Raw genomic sequence first — 19850 nt, forward strand, 5'->3', positions numbered from 1 at the left:
GAGTTGCTTTGCCATTGTGTCTATTCCTCTCTTAGAGAGAATACCGACGAGCAACGTTGCCGCAGCATCCACCTCCATGCCAGCGACCCCGGCCTCCACGTTAAAATTTAGCTGCGCCAGGCAGCCCCAGTGTGGCTCGAAAATTCCTGGGAGTCGGCCGTCCGTGTCTGCCCTGCGCGTTCGCACCCAGGCAGGACCCTCCCAGCCTTTGTTCCCACGCCCCCTCTCTAGCTGCTCACCGCAGACCGAGGGACTCCTGCAGGGAAACCGTCCATCCACTGCTACCAAATGTTGGCGTGGGTTACGGATCCGTTGTAACGATGTGACCCCAATATGAGTATGATCGTTCACCTTTATTAGTCAGCAAAACCAAGGTTTATATAGTAAAACTATTACAGCATCTGAATGGTTAAACCCCTAATCCATATATAGGCAAAACTACTGTAACTCGTTGTGATTGGTGCAGAGCTGCATCTCGATGTGAAAACAGTGCTGTGGCAGGAAACAACAACGTGGCAGGAAGGAAGTGACAGCGTGGCAGGAAACGGTGACGTTCCCCCTGCTCCAGTGTCCCGAGCTCGTCGCCCTGCCTTCCCAGCAGGGTTCCGTGTCAGCCGCTCCCAAGGCTCACTTCCGGATCGGAACCTGGGTTGCTCAACGCACCAAACTATGTCCCCTCTTGTCCAGCCAGGACTCCACAACATATGAATAGCTTATTTATGAAGTGTGTGTGAAAATACAGACAATTTTATTATTATTATTATTTAATCTATTAGCATTCACCTTTAGATGAAAGAACCATTAAAAACTCCTTTTAGGTGTTAAGATTAACTATCACTAGTGACCAAAGGCTACACGCTAACCGTAAGTTCTTCGGAGAATTAATTGCATTCTGTTGTAGCTTCTAAAGCAGATTGCAAGAATCAGTGTTTAACAAAAGAAAGAGCAAGACCAACTCCTTGTAATCAGCGTGCCTCCCCTTCCCCTCACAGCGGTGGGGAGAGGCCAGAGAATGAGTGTGTCAGGTGTCAGCCCTCTCCTAGCTCAAGCTCGTTGCTGCAGCTGCCGTACAGCCCATCTCCGCTCTTTCATTCTGAAGACAACGAGTTACTGCACATGGGGAAGGCAGGGCGTGGGCTCCTGCTGCGGCGTTGTACTGATATTCTAGGAAATGGCTGTTGGGAGAGATGATTCTTCCACTCTGCCTCAAGACTCACGTGTTACTTCCACTACCCTCTGGAGAGGCAGCAGTGTAAGTCCACCTAGCGTGCAGGCACTTTGGGAGCAGGAGTCACGCAGGCTCACACAGACACTTAAAATGCCAACAGTCTAGTCACCACCACTTGGGCGGTGCTGCAACACAGCTGAACCACAAATGCCTCCTGGCACCACTGAATGCCACCTTTGCCAAGTGAAGCGTACCCAAAATGAAGCCCGGCACGCTTCCATCAGAAGGGTGAGATTACTGCCACAGCCAGGAGATTGCTACTGATGAAGCTACAGGAGAATGCAACAGGAACGGGCTCTGGAAGGAGCTACTCGCTCACCTCCCACGGACAAGTGTGGAGAAAAGGCAGGAGTACAAAAGGGAAATTGAGTAAGGGAAATAAGGCCCTTTGCTCTAGGCTTTGCATGACACCCAGAGGAACATTTCAGCTACTGCGTAGATATTCTGTGTTCTCACCCTGAGGACCTGTAAGGCACGGAGCACCCCGCGCAACTGGGTTACGTGCGGTAGTCTGGTGTTGTGGTGGCTGACTATACGGTTGTTTAAGGGATGTGTGGGGGTGGAGTTCAACAATCAGCCTGACCGCATTGGTTCTCCGAGGTAAGTAATGAACTAACCTTTCATTAACCCTCCTCCCCAAAGCTCTGCCACTCATAATAACAGCTCAGAGTAGGAGGGGATGTATTTAATAAACACGATCGATGTAAGTCACATGATGGTCCAAAAAGACCAAACCAAGGATATGTAACAGAACACCATTATTTGTTTGATGAGATCAGAGTTAGCGACGTAATAGCAATTGCAATGTAACAGGGCTGCTATTGAGCAGAGCCTCTCTGAACAGAAGAAAGCCCACCCAGTGCTCTTAGAGTTGTCTGAAAATGAGAAGTAGCCTACTCACACGTTTAAAATATTGATCTGCAATGAAATGAACTGATGGCATGAAAGAAAAATACCTTGCATGTTTTTCTTCTTCGATATGTTTGAGTTTTGTGATTGCTTCAGCTAATGACTTCCTCTCTTAAGCAAGTTCTTCCTGCTCCTTTGCATTTCTCTGCACTGCAAAAAACAAAACAACACAACTTTGAGAAGACAATAGCGCTGCTAAGCTTGAAGGCACAGTGAGACTGTATTCAAGCCAAGTAACCTAAATAGCAAGCCTGAGTTTTGTTGCTTCTGAAGAGGCACACAACCAATGGCAAGTGTATTCTCAGCTTATTTTTTTCATCCACTCAGAACAGAAAAGATATCACAGAACTTAATAATAATAATATAATTAATAGTAACGATTGCTTGCTCACACAACGCTTACTTTACTAGGCTTTGTTCTAATGATAGCAATGGGCAATTAGTGCACGGAAAGCCTGCAGGAGTAGAGTTTGAGCAGCAGATTCAGAGACAGTAGCATTGTTGTCCCCTCCACCATACAGCCTGGGCACGCTGGGCCAGACGGTCTTCCCAAGAGCAGTGTGTTGTGCTCCCTCCGCTTTTGCCAAGGCTCGCATTCGTGCGGTAGGTTCAGCACACGGGCAGCGTGTTGATACTTACACTTCTCCTCTAGCTGCAGTTGTGTCTCCAGGACATCTTTCAGTAGCTGCTTTCTCGCCTCCTTTTCTAATCGCATCTGCTCAGCCTTCTTGGCCCAAACCTTCGCCATTTCTTCATCGAGGAGCTTGTCCATTTCTTTTTCTCGCTGTTTCTCCTCCTCCAGCTGCTGAGCCAGGTGTGCCAGGTAAGTTTGTTGCTCCTTGAACAGCTCTTGCTGAAAACACATGGACATTTGCAGAGCTGAGTAAACAACTTCAAAAAAAGCCTTTCAAAACATGAAGAGAAGTGGTGGTTTGTGGACAGTGCGAGAACCGGGAGCCTAGAGCTCCATCCCAAACCCTGCCATGGGAAAGAGCTGTACAGAATCTTCTCCCTGGCCAGTCAACAGTGCGTAAGAGCAGAACAAATGTAGAGTGATCCCTTCCCCCCTAGCAGCTCAGCTGCCTACAACACAGACATTTCACAAAGACTTTTCACAGCTGACCAAGCTACTTCACCCTCACCTGCATTAGAAGCCTTAGGATCTATAAATATAATAATAAATAATACTAAATATCACCTCCTCTGATTTTGTGCGTGGCGTGGCGACCTGGTTCAGGGACGGCTCGGCGACCCACCCCTCGGCCACTCGGGTCATCAGCACGCAGACACCAATGTGGTGGACGGCAAATGGCGTTTATTGATAAATAACACAGCGTTATATAGCCTAGGTTTACAGCATCACTTCCGTCTGCTTACTTCATGGGTTAAACACTATTGGCTATTAGGAGAGGGGGGGGACACTACCTTTCCGTACAGCGCGACATCTTCAGACCGCCAAGCCTTAACTACCCACATTTCCCCCCTCCTTATGCTTAACTAAATAAGCTAATATAAAATATAAAGTTGTAATACTTAACTTAGTATTTAACTTAAGACTTAAACTTAATATTATGTTAGACTTAACCTTAATTAATCTTAACTATAACTTAAAAATATAAATATTAAGATCTTACGATAACAAATATAAGGCGCCTTGAACAAATGCATTTGTAAATTAGCTAAAATATAATCTTAAAATATATATAATATAATCTTAAAATATAATCTTAAAGTCTTAAAAATTCTATCGATATTCTTATTTTATATTTATTCTATATCTTACAATAGTTTTAAAAAGGATATGCTATAAACCTGAAAAAGTATAAGACACAGTAAACAGGTAAAAGTTGAGGTAACTTTTAGGATAACACTGGGTAGGTACATTTTTAAAGCAGCTGACGGTGTTCTATGAACATAATGTTAACTTTCTCCAGTCGACTCTTGACGAACGACACGATTCCATTCAGTATACAGGGTCCAAAAATTAGTGCTATTACAATCATCGCGATTGGTCCTATCAAGGTGGATAGCAAGGTGGTTAACCATGGGATTAAACACTGCCAGAGATATGAATGGAGTAAGGCCTGTTTTTGGAACAGATCCATTGAGCTCCTTTAGAGGGAATAGCCCATTTTTCTTTGGTTTTTCCCACTGTGGACGAGACAGAACTACAGAGCTTCCGTTTTTGTCCCCACACATTGCCTATACAGGTCCCAGATCCAGAAACATATTGCATGGTTATTCTCCTTTCTTCTCTTTCCAAGAACACTGAAGTGGTACGGATCGGGTGTCTAGGCTATATGTTGTGTTTACCCCTATAGCCTCATAAAAAGGGGGTTTCACGTCATAGCACAACCAACAGTGTGCAGTTAGGTTTGGGTTGGTTTGGTTCAAGGTGTCATAGGTAGCTCGCATTAGTTTCCATAAGGGGGGTTCCCTCGTCCCATCGAGGGAGGATATTACATCACTTTGGGTGGTCTCCAGGGGGCTAGCAGTTATCCGTGGTCCACTAACAATTGGATTGGGGCCAACTCCATGAGGAGGGTTTTTTATTATTTCCTCCTTCCTTATATGTATCAATCCACCTCAATCTTGTCCTGGTTCCCAATACCTAATTCCCCAAGTTCTTCCCGTTACCCATCTTGAGTCTTCTGGATGAATTACTTGGAGGATTATAGCGTCACAATTACTGTACCCTACAGATCCTCCAGACCAATCAAGTCGTGGATGTTTGCAACCTAGTGGTCCCCATGTTGTCGTTAAATATTTGTCTGGGATTGGGGGTGTCCAAGCGGAAGCGATAGTGACACAGTCCCAATATGCGCAATAATATTGATTAGGAGAATTACAATATCCCTTTCCTGGGTTAGATTGTGGACATAAGTAATAGGGCCGCTGGTTTAGGCAGGGCTGTATGGGTGCTAATTCACACAGGTGAGCAGCAAATCTAGGAGGTCCTGCTGTTATGACTTCCCTTACTACTCGACCATTTACAAGGTTCCGTAGGACCCACCTACGTGGCTGATGGTGATGGTAACTTGATTCTGCCTGTCCTATAGTGACAAGCTCCAAGATTAGGATCACACAAAGGCATCGTAGCCCCCCTTTGCGGACGCTATTCTGCTGTTGTCTGGATTCTGTCCGTGAGGAGGTTTCAGGCTCGGACAGGACGTTTGCCGACTTGTCGTCTTCTCTTGTCACCGGGGTGTACGGGTTACGGGGGTGTCCGATGATCCGGTCCTGTGGACAAAAACTCACAGTTTTCATTAGTTTTATTCTGGCTAGTATGGTGCGAACAGCCACCTGGATCGGGGTTAGATGCTCTTCCTTCGCGACATGCTTAATCATGTCTGCGATACTCGACCCCGCTGATAGTGATCGCAGGATTTCTTTGGTTGTTGAATTACACTGCTGACGTAAACATTCCGCTATGACTGGGCCTTTTGCCTCTGCAGGCAAGGCCGAAGAATCGACCGCTGCTTGGAGACGATCCACGAATTTTGTGAAGCTCTCACTTTCACTTTGCTTTATTGTGGACCATGGCGATGGTTTGATAATGACTCTAGAGGTTGTGCGAATAGCTTCTCTGGCCGCACAAGTGGTTGCCATAACTTCATGGGCCCGCAGTGCTTGGGCTTGTGCCTGGGGAGTAATCATTGTGGGATCTGTGCCCATTAACCGCTGCAGGCTGGAGCCATGCAGTGGATGGTCTGCCCCAGTTACTTGGGCTAGTTGCTTCGTACAGTTGTCCTCCCATTCTTGTTTAAAAACGATCATCCCTGCCCCGTCAAAGATCAATCTACAAGTTTGTTTTATATCGAATGGGAGCATATCGTCTCCCCCGAATACACCATCTATGAGGGTAGAGACCATGGCAGAATTAAGGCCTTTATCTGCGATTGCCTTAACAATCGCTTGTATGTCCTTAGGGTTTATCGGTGTGTGGACCCTCTGTCCCCCGTCCGTCACCCGGACCGGGAACGCTAGCACGGCCGATGGGGCCCAGTCGGCGCACGTAATCTTTATGCTCCTCCAGTCCGTGAGAGGGATTTCTCCCCCTCGCGGTTTCTCTTTAATTTGGATGGGGATATTTTGGCTCTTGACTTTATTTATCTCTGTTTCCTCCTCTACTACATTTAAATCGGTTGCGAGCCACTCGTCCCCGCTGGTGTTTGAATCGGAGTCGGAACTCGACTGACTGGTTACTTCCGGTCTCCAGTACCTTTTTGCCGAGCTCCGGACCCCTCCCCTATGGGTGGGCCGCTCCTCCTCCCCGGGCCCGCCCCGCCCTCCGCTCGGCGGGGTGCCCACCTCACAGGCGCACCTTTTGAAATGCACGCTCTGGTTGGCTCTATGGCCCCCGCTCGCCCCCCTGTTCTCTTCCACCTCCCGCTTGATAACTTGTGCGCTTGATAACTTTAGCGCTTCCTCTCTGTTATCACCAAAGGAATTTTCATCCCGCCTTTCCCCTTTGGGCTCGGCGCCATCTTGGGGCGCATAGGGCGGTGGTGTAGCCCAGACTTCCTCAGACCCGTTTTTTTCCACGGCGCTCCTAGCCTCCTCGGCTAACCCGCCCCAGAAGGATTTAGCCTGTTTCTCTCCCTCCGTAAGCGGGTTGGGGTCCGGGAGTTGAGGGGATATATCGCCCTCTTGCTGATCTTTAGTCTCAGCAGAGCCATTATCGTCTGGGGGGTGCAAAGTCTGTGTAGCTGCCCCGATTCCCAATTTTGGGGTAGCAAACAAACAGCTCCCTGCCGCCTTCCAGGTCTCCTGCTCTTGTCTAGCTTTCTGCAGGGCCTGTACGACTTTCCCCCACGACTTAAGGTTTTTCCCACAACCCGAGGACATCATCTCCTCGGCTAACGCTTTAGTGCACTTATCCCACACCTCAGGGTGGAAAATATCCACCGGCTGGTCAATGACCCCGATATGCAAAAGTCTCGCAACTGCGAGCGTAAAATCTTTGGGCTTACAATCAATCCCCCACTGCTTATGTAATTGCGATACGACCTTCACAAGGGATTCCATCCTCCTTGCTAGTCCGGGAGCGTCCTCCCCGCCGGGCTGGTCCTGCCGCTCCGGCCGCCATTCACCCGATTCCAGGCGAGTCTTTCCCGGGTTTCGGCACCACTTGTCGCCTTCGTTGGCGTGGCGACCTGGTTCAGGGACGGCTCGGCGACCCACCCCTCGGCCGCTCGGGTCATCAGCACGCAGACACCAATGTGGTGGACGGCAAATGGCGTTTATTGATAAATAACACAGCGTTATATAGCCTAGGTTTACAGCATCACTTCCGTCTGCTTACTTCACGGGTTAAACGCTATTGGCTATTAGGAGAGGGGGGGGACACTACCTTTCCGTACAGCGCGACATCTTCAGACCGCCAAGCCTTAACTACCCACACAAGGTCTAACAGTGAGTTTTTACAACTTTCCTAACCTACGTGAGCTTCTAAATACCTCAAGCAGAGTAATGAATGCAGCTCCCTGCTCTGTCATAAAGTTACCTTGTGACACATTTTCACCCTGAAGTTGGACAATCTACTTGTTTTAAGTTTAGGAAGTGACACACACATTTCATGGCACCTCCAAGATATTTAATGTGAGGTTTTGCATCTATATATCCAGCTATTAAAGATTTAAAACTGTTTTGTAGTATTAATGAATTTAAATAAGTTAAATATTTACTTTCCTCTGCAGTTACAAATGTTTAATAAATCAGGGCCATGAAACACAATATATATTTCTAACCTCCATTATGCCCATGCAGTATAAGGATGAAAAATCTCAGGTGATTTATACACAATGAAATCAACAGGGAGGGACAAGATTCCAGGATTTCCTGAGAGCCTCCTTCTTTTGTCTCGCCTGGTAGCCTCTCTGATTGCAAAGCATGCTTTAAAGTGCTCGCTGTGGTTTTTAGCAGCTAATGGGCTTGTTCAGAGAAGTAGAGCACTGGCAGGAGGAGAAGCGACAGGCTAGGCAACAAAAGAATCCCCTTGTTCAGAGAAAAGGGTTTGTGTCTGAGCTCATTCATACTGCGCGGTTCACTAAGGGCCACAAAATCAGTCTAGATGAGGTATTGCCCTGCAGCTTCACAAGGAACACTTCTAGCCCTTACTTTTCTTTTTGTTTTCTCCTCAGTGTGCTCCTGAGGTTCCTGAAGAGATTTTTCTAAGATCTTCATCTCTAGGGCAAGTTCATCCTGTATTTCTTCATTAAGACGATTCTTCTTGTCCTGTGCTGCGCTGAGGAACATATCTCTGCATTCCCTCTGTTTCTGTAGTTTCTTCATCTGAAGTTGTTCGTTTTCTAGCTTAAACAGCTGCTGCTGTTCTTCCTACAAGGGTAAAAACAGACAGCTTGTAAAATCATTGCATTCAAAATAAGTTGTCCTGGGTTCACAACAAAGTGATGGCTAGAATTAGTTTAATTGGAATATTGAAGAACAAAGATAAATATTTAAAGCCTTTCTTGCTGACATTAGAGAATTAGCGTTATCTATTAGACCTGTTAAAGCATGAACATTTTTGTGTATCATTCATTAGAAATCAGGATTTTTCTCTTTAATTATCACACGCGCTTCAATACCAAAACGCTGAAATACCTGGTGTTCTCCAAATAGTTGAAGTGGATAGACAGAGTCATCTCTTCAGAGCAATCGGTATCATTGCAGCATGTATGAGCTATACCCAAACCTTCACCCGCAGCCATATCCACTAACCGATAACAGAGCCACGTGTTCCTCCTGTTTCTGCATGTATTAACTGTCCTGTGTCTGGGCTGGACATTCAGAGCGCTGCATCTCTACTGGACATAAGGCTGCACAAAGTAATTGGATCTTTATATTCTAATGGGCAGTTACTGAATTTTCACGGCTTCAAACCATTCCACTTTGTATTGGAAAGAACAGAAAACTGGACAGTAAAGCTGAGTTCTTAAGAAACAATGAAAAATAGCAAATGTGTATCTTCAAGATCAAACAGGTATATGTATATTCAAGATTATCTAGCAAAAAAAAAAATCCTAAATAAAGTCACCTGAACATCCTGCATTCGAATTAGTTTACAAGCACAATTGCACTCCAACATAGTCATAAAACAGTATGTGACCATCATTAACTTATCTACAGGTCTCAGAAAAAATGCTTCAGCTGCCTTGAAGGTACACAGTTTTTTGTTAACCTGTTTTTAAATTAAACATCTCTTTTGTAATATGAATAACTCTTCTCAAATGCATCAGCAGGTTTGTCATAAACAGCACGTCTAATCCCCATACAGAAGTACAAGCTGCACCTCCTAAGGAACGTAACTTCTTATTCCAGACAAAGCACCCACCGATTCTTGCAGTGTTTCAAAGCCAAAGATGACTTTGCTAGCTGCCCAAATGGTCAAATTCACTTTCAGCAGATGGTAAACCAGCTTTGAAACTCAGTATATATATTATTTGAGCCACAGAATAAGTAATCCAAAAACCTTTGTAAAGACAGAAAGAAAGTGGAAATAGTTAGTGGCCCACGAGGCAAGCTGGCATATGCCTTAGGCTGAGTTGTGACGACAGTGAAGTTGTAGGAGTGTATCCAAGGATGGGATCCACGGTGCTGATTCTAGCGAAGTTTATACGATGCAGTAACACGACATTGTAAAGGTACAAAGAAATGGTTACCAACCATCCATCCGCAAGCCAGAACCAAAGGGCTACGGCAGAAACTCGTTTAGCACTTGTGAGACTACAGCCGTGATTTCAATCACCTTCTCAAGAAATCACAGTTCTCTAACGGAGAGAAAAGACAGAGAGGGAGGAAGGCAGCTAGGGTAGGTAATGCAAAAATTGCCGTCTCTGTTTTGTCATCCAGCCTGAGATGTCTTGATGCACACATATGGTCTATCATGGCAGGGGTGCAAGTTTTGCTTCACCAAGTAACCTATTTCCATTGAAATAACCAGAAGAAACCATTATACACAGAGATGCTTAGCTGTCCGTAGTGTGTCCTTCACCCAGATGAAACCCCTGACTGTTAGAGACTACCAACTCTGCACTAAGAAACTTGTAATGAAGCCATCTGTCACATCCCTCTTCTGCTGAAAAGGATTACATCCCAGCCCTGACACGAGCTTTGGATCAGAGCTAGGAAAGAGCAGTGCGAGAAAGGGCTGAGAGGACTCGCCTGGGAGCTGCAGTTAGGCTCAGCCTCTCGCCCTCGGTGCCTACGTGAGCTACGCTGCATGTACGCCTGTGCCCGAGGACGATCCTGATCCAGACCTGCTGACTTGACTTGCTGGCTTCACCTTGGACTTCATCACTGCAGACCTGCCAAGTGTTTGGACTGTGAGATAATCTCAGTCACTGTCAGCAGACCCACTCTGCTCCGTTCCTTCGGGTGCTGTGGGACTCTGGTCGAGGAGGACAGCATACTTGCCTGCCCTGCTGTCACCTTCGGCTCCTGGCTCGCCTTCCCTTCTGGGACCAGCACACTGTTGCTGCTTCCTCCCAGTGCACTTACTGTGATGGTTAAACACGTATTGTGGGCTGAGATCTGGTGCTGTGCATTACAGCTGGGGCACAGGACTCACTAGCTATCCCGCAGGAAACTGGAAGTCATAAAATTGCAAAGCTCTCCAGCAAAAGCTTAAAAACATTTCCATTTCCCACAAAGGCTCTGAGAGACTTTGAATGCCAAAATCCTCTACATGCTAAGTTTCAAAAGATGTATTTCCCTCTGTAAACAGGAATGCATTTGCCACAGCTCTGGAAAAGAGGCTTAGCATAACAAGACAGTCTCAGATACTAATGGAATCAGTGAAGATACAAATAAGGAATGGATTAATCTAAATGTCTAGTAAGCCTATCATCAGGAGGGCCTTATAGAGAACCCTGAATTGAGAATGATATGGAAATTACCAGCAGTCGAGCCTCTTCTTCCTTCAGCCACTTCGCCTCCTCTTTGCGAGCGCTGAGCACCACTACCTGGGCACTGAGCACATTCAGCATTTCCTGATTCTGTTCGGCCGATTTCTGCGTCTCCACCGCCTCTCGCTTTTCCTTAGCTAACCTGTCCTCTTTCCAAAGCTCAGCAAACATCTGCTCCTCCTTCTTCTGTTGCTTCTTCAGTTCCTCCTTCAGGGCTAGCTGGGCCAGCTGGTCTTCACACAATTCCTTCTGATGCTTCTTCATCTGCTGTATACGAAGCTCCTCGCATTGTTGTCTGAAAGACAGCATGAAAGTTAAAAAAGTCTCAAAACAATAAGCAAGTCTGGAGGTGTATGATGGATGGAGGCTCCTCGCTCATAACTACTCGAAGGGCTACAACTCAGGATGCAAAGTTTTACACCTGGTCTGGAACTGACTCCTTGTGAGGCCTAAGGAATCACAGAGGGCCTGACTTGATGGAGATTTTGACATTGATGAGTCAAAGAGCAGGTCCTGTATTTGCATTTGTAAAAAAAAATCTATATACACATGCACAATATATACATATGTTATGTAAACAGAAGGTATATATGTTATATATACAGAAGGTGTATTTTATGTAAAATGTATATATGTACTTGGAACGTGTTGTGTAGACTTTGTGTATATATATATATACACATTTTTAGCATACAAAACACACTTGCTCAAACACGTAGGTTGCTCTATTCAAATGAAGACTTAGAATAGGTTTACTAGTCACTTGAAAGCTCATTCATATTCAGAAAATACTCTGAGAGCGGAAGTTTAGGTTACACAGTTAAACAGGAACCACTAGAAATGTATTAATTTTTTAAATGAAGTTTTGCGGAAGAATTCAGAAAAGTTGCAATAAAGGTCTGGAGCAGCTAGACAGTCAAACAAGTAATACAGCTTTCACTTGCCGTTTACTCACTGCAATTGAGTTGCATATAAGCAAATACTTACCTTCAGTTGAAGAACATGCAACTATTTAGAGATTCTGCTTTTATTTTTACAAACAAAGCACTAAGGAGATCAACATCTGCTATCAAATAAAATTGAATTTGAACAATATACAAGCATTTTAATTCTGTTCTCTAACCAGGGTATAGATTTTCATAAAACCAAAATGTGAAACTAGCAGGCAGTGGTGAAGATCTACAAGCGTTAAGGATCTGTAAGCTCTACAGACGTGTGATAGACACACATGAATGCTGTGAAGTAAAAAGGTATCTCACAATTTCATGCTGAATGAAACCATCTTCTACAGATTATTGCAATGCTATGTCGGAATTCAGAGCAGACATCATGAGATATCATTGACTGAATCTTGAGCCACTGCATGATGGCAGTAGTTACCTATACAATGTGAAATACTACTATTTTATACAATGTTTAGCTGACAATCCTGTGCAGCAGAACTATTAAATATTCATCAAGAAACTATCTCATAGTGCTATCCTCCTCCACATCAGGATAGTTATTTAATTTTCATAAATACAATGCAACTTTGGCCTCTCCTTGAGGTCAGTTGCTACATCCACTGGCAATGAGGCAAATGGGGAAAGAGTTTAGCAACACAGGATGAGACTGGTGGCCTGTAACACATTTCTGCCCTAAAACTAGCAAGATTATGCTACAGAATACTGGCTTCATTACTTGATGCTGCTCCTTCATCATCTCCCATTCATGCCCTGCTAACAAGCACAGAATGAGCACAGCTCCTGGTATCATTAAGATGTGGTTGAGGCAACTACCAGCGTGTAACAATTATGTGTTGGCTTACCAGATCTTCCAAAGCTTCACCAACAAAACTCCATGGTAAGCCAGCCTAATAAAAATTACTTAGGGCTTACAAACCACAAAGAGCACTTCCCCGAATAGCCTTCCTCTGGTTCAGAACTGGCTGAACAAGCTGCTGACCAACAGAAAGAGTGACAGTGCCGAAAGCTAGCCTGACCCTGCTCTCAGTGCCACAGCCAGAGCCATTCAACCAGCCAAACTTACAGCGGAGCGGTGCAAAAACAGAGCCGTGACAGCGGAGGGGAAGGATTGCTCCACCTCGCTCTCCCTTGGTGCTGCAGCAGTGAGACACAGCCAAAGAACACCATGCTTGACCTGTAATTTCATGCAGAAGCAGAAGTCTCGCCACATTTTCTTCCTGTTGGCGTTCACTGTTTGCTGCCTCACATTTCAACTGTAAGCTTCTGGGGCTGGGGGCATCTACTCTCTTCATCCTGTTTTTAAAGCACCTAATGCCATGGAGGCAGCATCAGAAGGTGCTAAGCACTATATACAAACAGTAAAAGGGAGAACACCATGAAAACAAAATTCTCATTCTGCTTGATATCCAAAAGGCATTTCTAACCTCTTAACTGTTCCTGACTGAGAAGAAACAACAGTAATCTGCCCCTTTCACCAACGTCAAGTCCCTGTAAGATAAAACCTCCCACACTTTGCACTTTTCTTCCCCAGTCCTAGGACACGCCACATCCTCTAGCCAAATGTTGAGCTCTTCCCTGAGAGCTGGGCTTGTATCTTCTAAAGGAGAAACTGCCCCTGGAGTGAGGAACCATCCTTAGCTCAGCTTCAGAAAGAAAGGGTGAGGAAATGCAAAAACAAAGGAGCAGATGGCAGCGTAGGCTAGTGAGAAGGGATGGCTGTTTTACCTCCTTGTATGAGAGCGGAACCTTCTGACCACTCATTCTCTGGTTGTCCCGCCAAGGAAAGCAGAGAGCAGCACAGCCACGTGCACGCTGCGAGCCACGGCACACTCCAAGAGGTGCCCCTGCCTTCAAGCAGGTCAACAAACAAACTACGGCACTGCTGGTTTCCTCACATTCTAACGCTGGGCTCTATCTTCCAATTCCAGGGTAGGAGCTAGTGGTGATTACAGACTACAGCACTAATTGGTATTCATGAAAAAAGTATTTCTCAAATGTGCTGAGGGAAACATGCCATTATTAAGATTTGAAATCTTACACCATTATAAATAACAGTATTACCTTAACACAATGGGTTCAAAGTTCTCTCAGCAGTGAAGGAATAAAGAATTAGTTATTCTTTTTCATTATTATGAACTAATCCACATGTAATTGAATTCTCAGAGGGGAAGAGACATTAAATAAATGTTCGGCTTGGTGCCAAGTTTCAGCATCCATGCAGGGACAGGAATGACTCTCACACATTGATGCAATGCACAGCCGATTCCCCTTTATTGCTCCGCTTGCATGGTTATATACATTTTTCATATCTGCACATGTGATCACGCTTATTCGGATAGGCTACAGACATAAATCACGCGCTGTTCACGCACCCCACATTCCCTTATGATTGGTAACTATGCACTAACGCCAATAGCAACAGACCGCCTCCACGTCCTTGAACACATCTTGGTTTTGCTAACCCACATCATGTTTATTCTTAGCTGTCCTTTCCAGCGGCCTGTCCAGCTATGCTAACTGTTTTGCTTAAGCGGCCTAGTCATGCTAACTCTCAAACTACATCGACCCCAACATCTCCCCCTTTTTCTTTTCAAAAAAAGTTAAGCTATCTTATCGTTGCCTTAAAAACATTTGCTCAATTGGTGTTAGTTGCATCATAAAATTTTTTTTACAGTTGTCTCTAGTGCCTTTTGTGTTATGCATATTATACACGAAACCAATATAATCACTGCTTCCTCTACATCTCCCCCTTTTTTATTTAATGAACTTAAAGCAAGTGCTACATTGACACACCTAAGCACCACTATTGGCATTATGGACCAGTAACAGCCTCGCTACAGTGCAACACTCAAAACAAACAGAAGAACACAAATGGTAATAAAAAGATATATAGATGTGAAGTGCATACCATAACCTGTATTCATATTAATCACCTAGGCTAAAATCAATGTATCTAAGGGTATAACTCATTAAATATATACAATACCTGCAGAACTCACCAAACCAAAGACGCAAAGGCAGTTACTTAGTCCAGACAAATCCGTTAGATCACAGAAACCAAATAAATCCATCAGAACACAGAAATACAAACACTATGACAACAAACACATAAAACCACACATTTATAGTCACGACCGCACACGCACAAGCACACCAAGTTTTCAACATAAATCCAAATGTTGCAAAGACTTATGATTTGACAAGGACTTACAATAATATTCAACATTTAACAGACAAATTCCCAAGCCTCAATTTCAGGAAGAGTATGTTATTTTCAATTCTGTTTTAGGAAGGGCACTTTCACTTCTCCCCAGGGATATAGCCCAATGCTGTGAAGCTTTCACTACGACTAGCAGGCAACTAACAGGCAGGCAACAAGAAACAACACTGGAAGAATGCCTTTGTCTTATTAATGGTTCGTGCTCAGAACTTTTTGGTCCAGGGATCAGAGGTTCTCCCCGAGAATCCCTTGGTGCCGGCTGGAGGTCCTGCAGTCCCTCGGACCATTGATGTTCAAGAGCAGCGTCCTACCTGGGTACCCAAAATCTATTACCAGAAAGCAGCAAAATAATTCACTCTCCAAAACTTAACTCCAGAGCCCTAGAAAGCAGGCACTCTTGAGAACTCATTAGCATACATTAATATCATAATCAGCTAGAACAGTTTGCAGCGATAAGGATACAAGGAATTCTGCTGCAGTGATTGAATTATACACACTTTTTCCAATCAAGTCCTTGAATGTCAGGAAGATGGTTCTCGCCGCGCCGCTTCTGGGCTGGCTGGGACGGGCTGGTGCGCTGGGATTGGGGGGGGGGGGGGGGGGCCGGGCCGTGCCGCGCTGCCGGTTGCCTGGGGGGGGGCCGTGTGCCCAACCAGGTGTGAGGTTCGCTGACCTGTCTGGTGTGGTGGTCACTGGCGCTGCAGGCTGTGCTGTGTCTGAGGAACTGCGTGGTTTTATGCTGGAATTCACCTTGCTTTGATCTCAGGTCGGGTACGCCAATTGCTGTAGAGGGACCCTGTTGTACACTTTCGGGGTGCCAGATTTTGCACCCCACTTCCCATTTCTCTGGATTTAAAGGATCGTCAGGTTCTGGCAGGTTTACCTCCCGCATTTCTTGTGTTGGGTTAGGAATTTCATCGTATGCAGGGTTAAATTTCAAAAGACTGCGGCTCTGTCCTTGCTTTGGAGATAATGGTGGAGGAGTAGCAGCCGCTTCTAAGATAGTCTCTACGGGTTTTAGAGCATTTAAAGCTGTATGCACTGATTTCCAAGTAAAGATTTCCTCAGGGATTTTAAACTGCAAGACTTTGTTCTTTCAAAATTGTCTGTAAAATCTTTCAATTGAGCTTTCGTTCCTTTCAGCTGATCATGCTTTTGACAGCTCGAAAAACAGGGGCTAATAATCACTCCTCTTTGTTGCCGACCTGCACAGAGTCCCCGATTCTCTGCTACACATCCAAGTCAAACAACCGATCTGTCGTTGCTATCAGCTTTTGTCGGCGGTACCACAATAATAGACCCGATATCTCTCCTTCAGTTAACTTCACATTGGCTCGATCCGCCAATTTCGGCAGGCTTTCTGCGCCGCCTTTTCCAACACTGATACAGTGGAACCCATACTGCCGATATTCACACGCCCCTGGCGTGCCGCGGATCCGCTCCTGCCTCTCTCGGGCAGCCCGGCTTACCTCGCTGGCCGGCAGTCCCCTGCCTTCTTCGGCTGCGGTATCACGTCGGGGTCACCACAATGCCGAGTTTCAGCATCCATGCAGGGACAGGAATGACTCTCACACATTGATGCAATGCACAGTCGATTCCCCTTTATTGGTCTGCTTGTGTGGTTATATACATTTTTCATATCTGCACATGCGATCACGCTTATTCAGATAGGCTACAGACATAAATCACGTGCTGTTCACGCACCCCATATTCCCTTATGATTGGTAACTATGCACTAACGCCAATAGCAACAGACCGCCTCTACGTCCTTGAACACATCTTGGTTTTGCTAACCCACATCATGTTTATTCTTAGCTGTCCTTTCCAGCGGCCTGTCCAGCTATGCTAACTGTTTTGCTTAAGCGGCCTAGTCATGCTAACTCTCAAACTACATCGACCCCAACAGGCTTGGTTAGAATTTTAATATAAAATAACCCTGTAATTGCTTGATTTCATCAAAATAATTCCTTCAAAGCAGTTTTTACAGCAACCTATGAACATCTGCTCCCCCAGATGGCTGTTTTTCTTCCTCACTTTGCTGTCTTAAGCTTCTTAACTTTAAAATTGTGCTTGTATGTAGCCACTTGCCAAAGACACAAACTGCTTTTGTTCCCACCCACCTCCCCCAGTTATTTATTCTTTTTATGGCTGCAGTACAAAGTTGCTGTGATAACAACATTCTCTGTGCGGATGCTTCTGATGTTATCACAAGAAAGAGGACGCAATGTGTATTTCATGCAAATTTTAAGACGCTGCAATTTTCTTTAAAGATACCAATGATGAACATGCCTTCGGGCTAAAACTGGCTGAATATGTTTTCATACAAGTTGTAGCCCTTCACAATACTGAAAATGAATTCCAGCGGGACGCCGGTGGTCCAGGGACTGTGCCCTCTGTCACAAGAGACAAAGGACTCTTCCTGGCTAGCATCACTGCCAAGAAGCTCAGACTTCAGCTCCAAACCCAGCCCATGTGGCTGACAAAATAGCTGCCTTTTACTACTCTGGAATAACGGCCTGGAACGCTGTACGATGGAGGTGCTCCTATACCGAATCACAGGATGGTCGGAGTTGGAAGTGACCTCTGTGGGTCATCTAGTCCAACCCCCCCTGCCAAAGCAGGGTCACCCAGAGCAGACTGCACAGGACCTTGTCCAGGTGGGTCTTGAGTATCTCCAGAGAAGGAGACTCCACAGTCTCCCTGGGCAGCCTGTTCCAGTGCTCCGTCACCCTCAGAGGGAAGAAGTTCTTCCTCATGTTCAGCTGGAACTTCCTCTGCTTCGGTTTGTGCCCGTTGCCCCTTGTCCTGTCGCTGGGCACCACTGAAAAGAGCTTGACCCCATCCTCCCCACACCCACCCTTCAGATATTTATAAACATTTATAAGGTCCCCTCTCAGCCTTCTCTTCTTCAGGCTAAACAAGCCTCTGGTTTGAGAATCTACACCTGCAAGGGAGAAAAGCGCCTTGCTTAAAGTTAAAAGAAATATCAAGAGGTCCGTATCAGGTTTCAGAAATATATTCAGAATAGTTGCAAGTTCAGACAAAGAGAAACAGGCAATCATATGGATATCCACCTGCTACCGAAATGACCTCCCTCGAGCAACGGTCTCCAAAGTGGGGTGTTGTCCTGGGTTTGGCCAGGACAGGGTTAATTTTCACCAGAATCCAGGAAGGGGCACAGCCGGGCGGGCTGACCCCACCTGGCCAAACAGAGCAGGGTATTCCATACCATGTGCCATCATGCTGGGTTCCGGTGGGGGGGAGCTGGGCGGCGGGAACTCACTCGCGGCTCGGGAGCACGCGGCGCCGATCCGGTTTGGGAGAGCGGCTCTGTGGGTTGTGCGGTTTGTGTTGTGTTTTCTCCTTATCTGTATTGTTGTTGTTCCTGTTCCCTTTGTTTGCTGTTCTGTTAAACTGCCCTTATCCCGACCCACCAGCTTCTGCCTGTTTCTTTCCATTCTCCTCTGCACCCCGGCGGGGGGAGGGGCGGCCGCGTGGCGCTTTTGTTGCCGGCGGCAGCCAAACCATAATATTAAATTTGACGCCCAACCGTGGGGCAGGGATAACGGAAGGGCTGAGCAGCATGTGTTAAAACAGCTTTCTTAGATTTTGTTAGATTTTGTTAAATTTTGTTATACGCATTTATTGTGTTAAATAGTCGCCGGTAAAAAATGTTTCTGACTTTGATCAAGTGGCTGTGGTATGTAAACCCGTACTGCTGTATGTGTTCCCTGTGGTGATGTTCATTACCTCAGGGAAAAAAGATCAGGATGATGATTTTGCTGTACTGTATGATATCAACTTATGACATGATAACATCACTGTGCATGAAATTAGGCTTGTATTTGCATGCGGCACTGCGGTCATTTCCATACCTCGGATCCTATGTCTTAGAATTTGTTAATAATGGAACCCACTCTGTGGGGAAAATCAGAGGGGATACCTTCCCACACTCTTTCGCCCCCCCTCTCTCCTTCAGGCTGGTCCTAACGGCTTTTGAGAATTTCGAGTACCCGTGGGATGCTCAGGCCAGCACTCTCCTATTGTTCTGCCTCCTGAATGGGTTGCAGGTTTTGTTTAGGGTTAAACAAGTCGTTAAGAACATCATGCAGAGACCTGCCCCGGGGCTGGATAGCTGTGAGTGGCTGGGTGTGTGGGACAGCATGGGCAAGTACCTAGGCCAGTGGGCACCCCCGATGTTTTTGAAACTCACCCCTGAACAAGTGCAGGATCCGGACAAACTAGTAAAATATCTGCAAATGTGTGCTGCCACCCTGGGAACTCCAGAGAGACACAAATTGCCGCAATGTGCTGGGGTCTAGCCCACGCCTACTGAGCCCTGTTCAACCTGATTCAGTGCTCTAAAGGGGAAGGGGGGGGAAGCGAAGCGGCAGGCACTGCGACTGGCGATGCCCCCCCAGCCGGCCCTGCAGCCCCTCCAGCCCAGCAGGCAGTCACAGCCCCCCCGACCGGCACCACGGCTGCCGTTGCCACGATCACAGAGGCAGCTCCGGTTGCCCCGGTGGGCCTGGCAGCGGCTCCAGCTCCAGTTCCAGCCACAGGCATCGTGGCTGAGCCCAATGACCAACCTGTGCCAGTGGCAGTTGCCCCTGTAAAAC

General features: G+C 46.1%; 1 protein-coding gene across 1 annotated transcript in view; it reads right to left on the minus strand.

Moving 5' to 3' along the window:
• Positions 1-1621: 1621 nt before the first annotated feature.
• Positions 1622-19850, minus strand: part of LOC104335611 (cilia- and flagella-associated protein 53) — a 64445-nt gene continuing 46216 nt past the window's right edge. The window contains 5 exon segments of the mRNA XM_075446291.1: positions 1622-1693; positions 2130-2287; positions 2777-2990; positions 8258-8476; positions 11038-11341. Coding sequence (XP_075302406.1) covers positions 1622-1693; positions 2130-2287; positions 2777-2990; positions 8258-8476; positions 11038-11341 — 967 coding nt within the window.

Source organism: Opisthocomus hoazin, chromosome W (assembly GCF_030867145.1).
Source record: "Opisthocomus hoazin isolate bOpiHoa1 chromosome W, bOpiHoa1.hap1, whole genome shotgun sequence".
NCBI lineage: Eukaryota > Metazoa > Chordata > Aves > Opisthocomiformes > Opisthocomidae > Opisthocomus > Opisthocomus hoazin.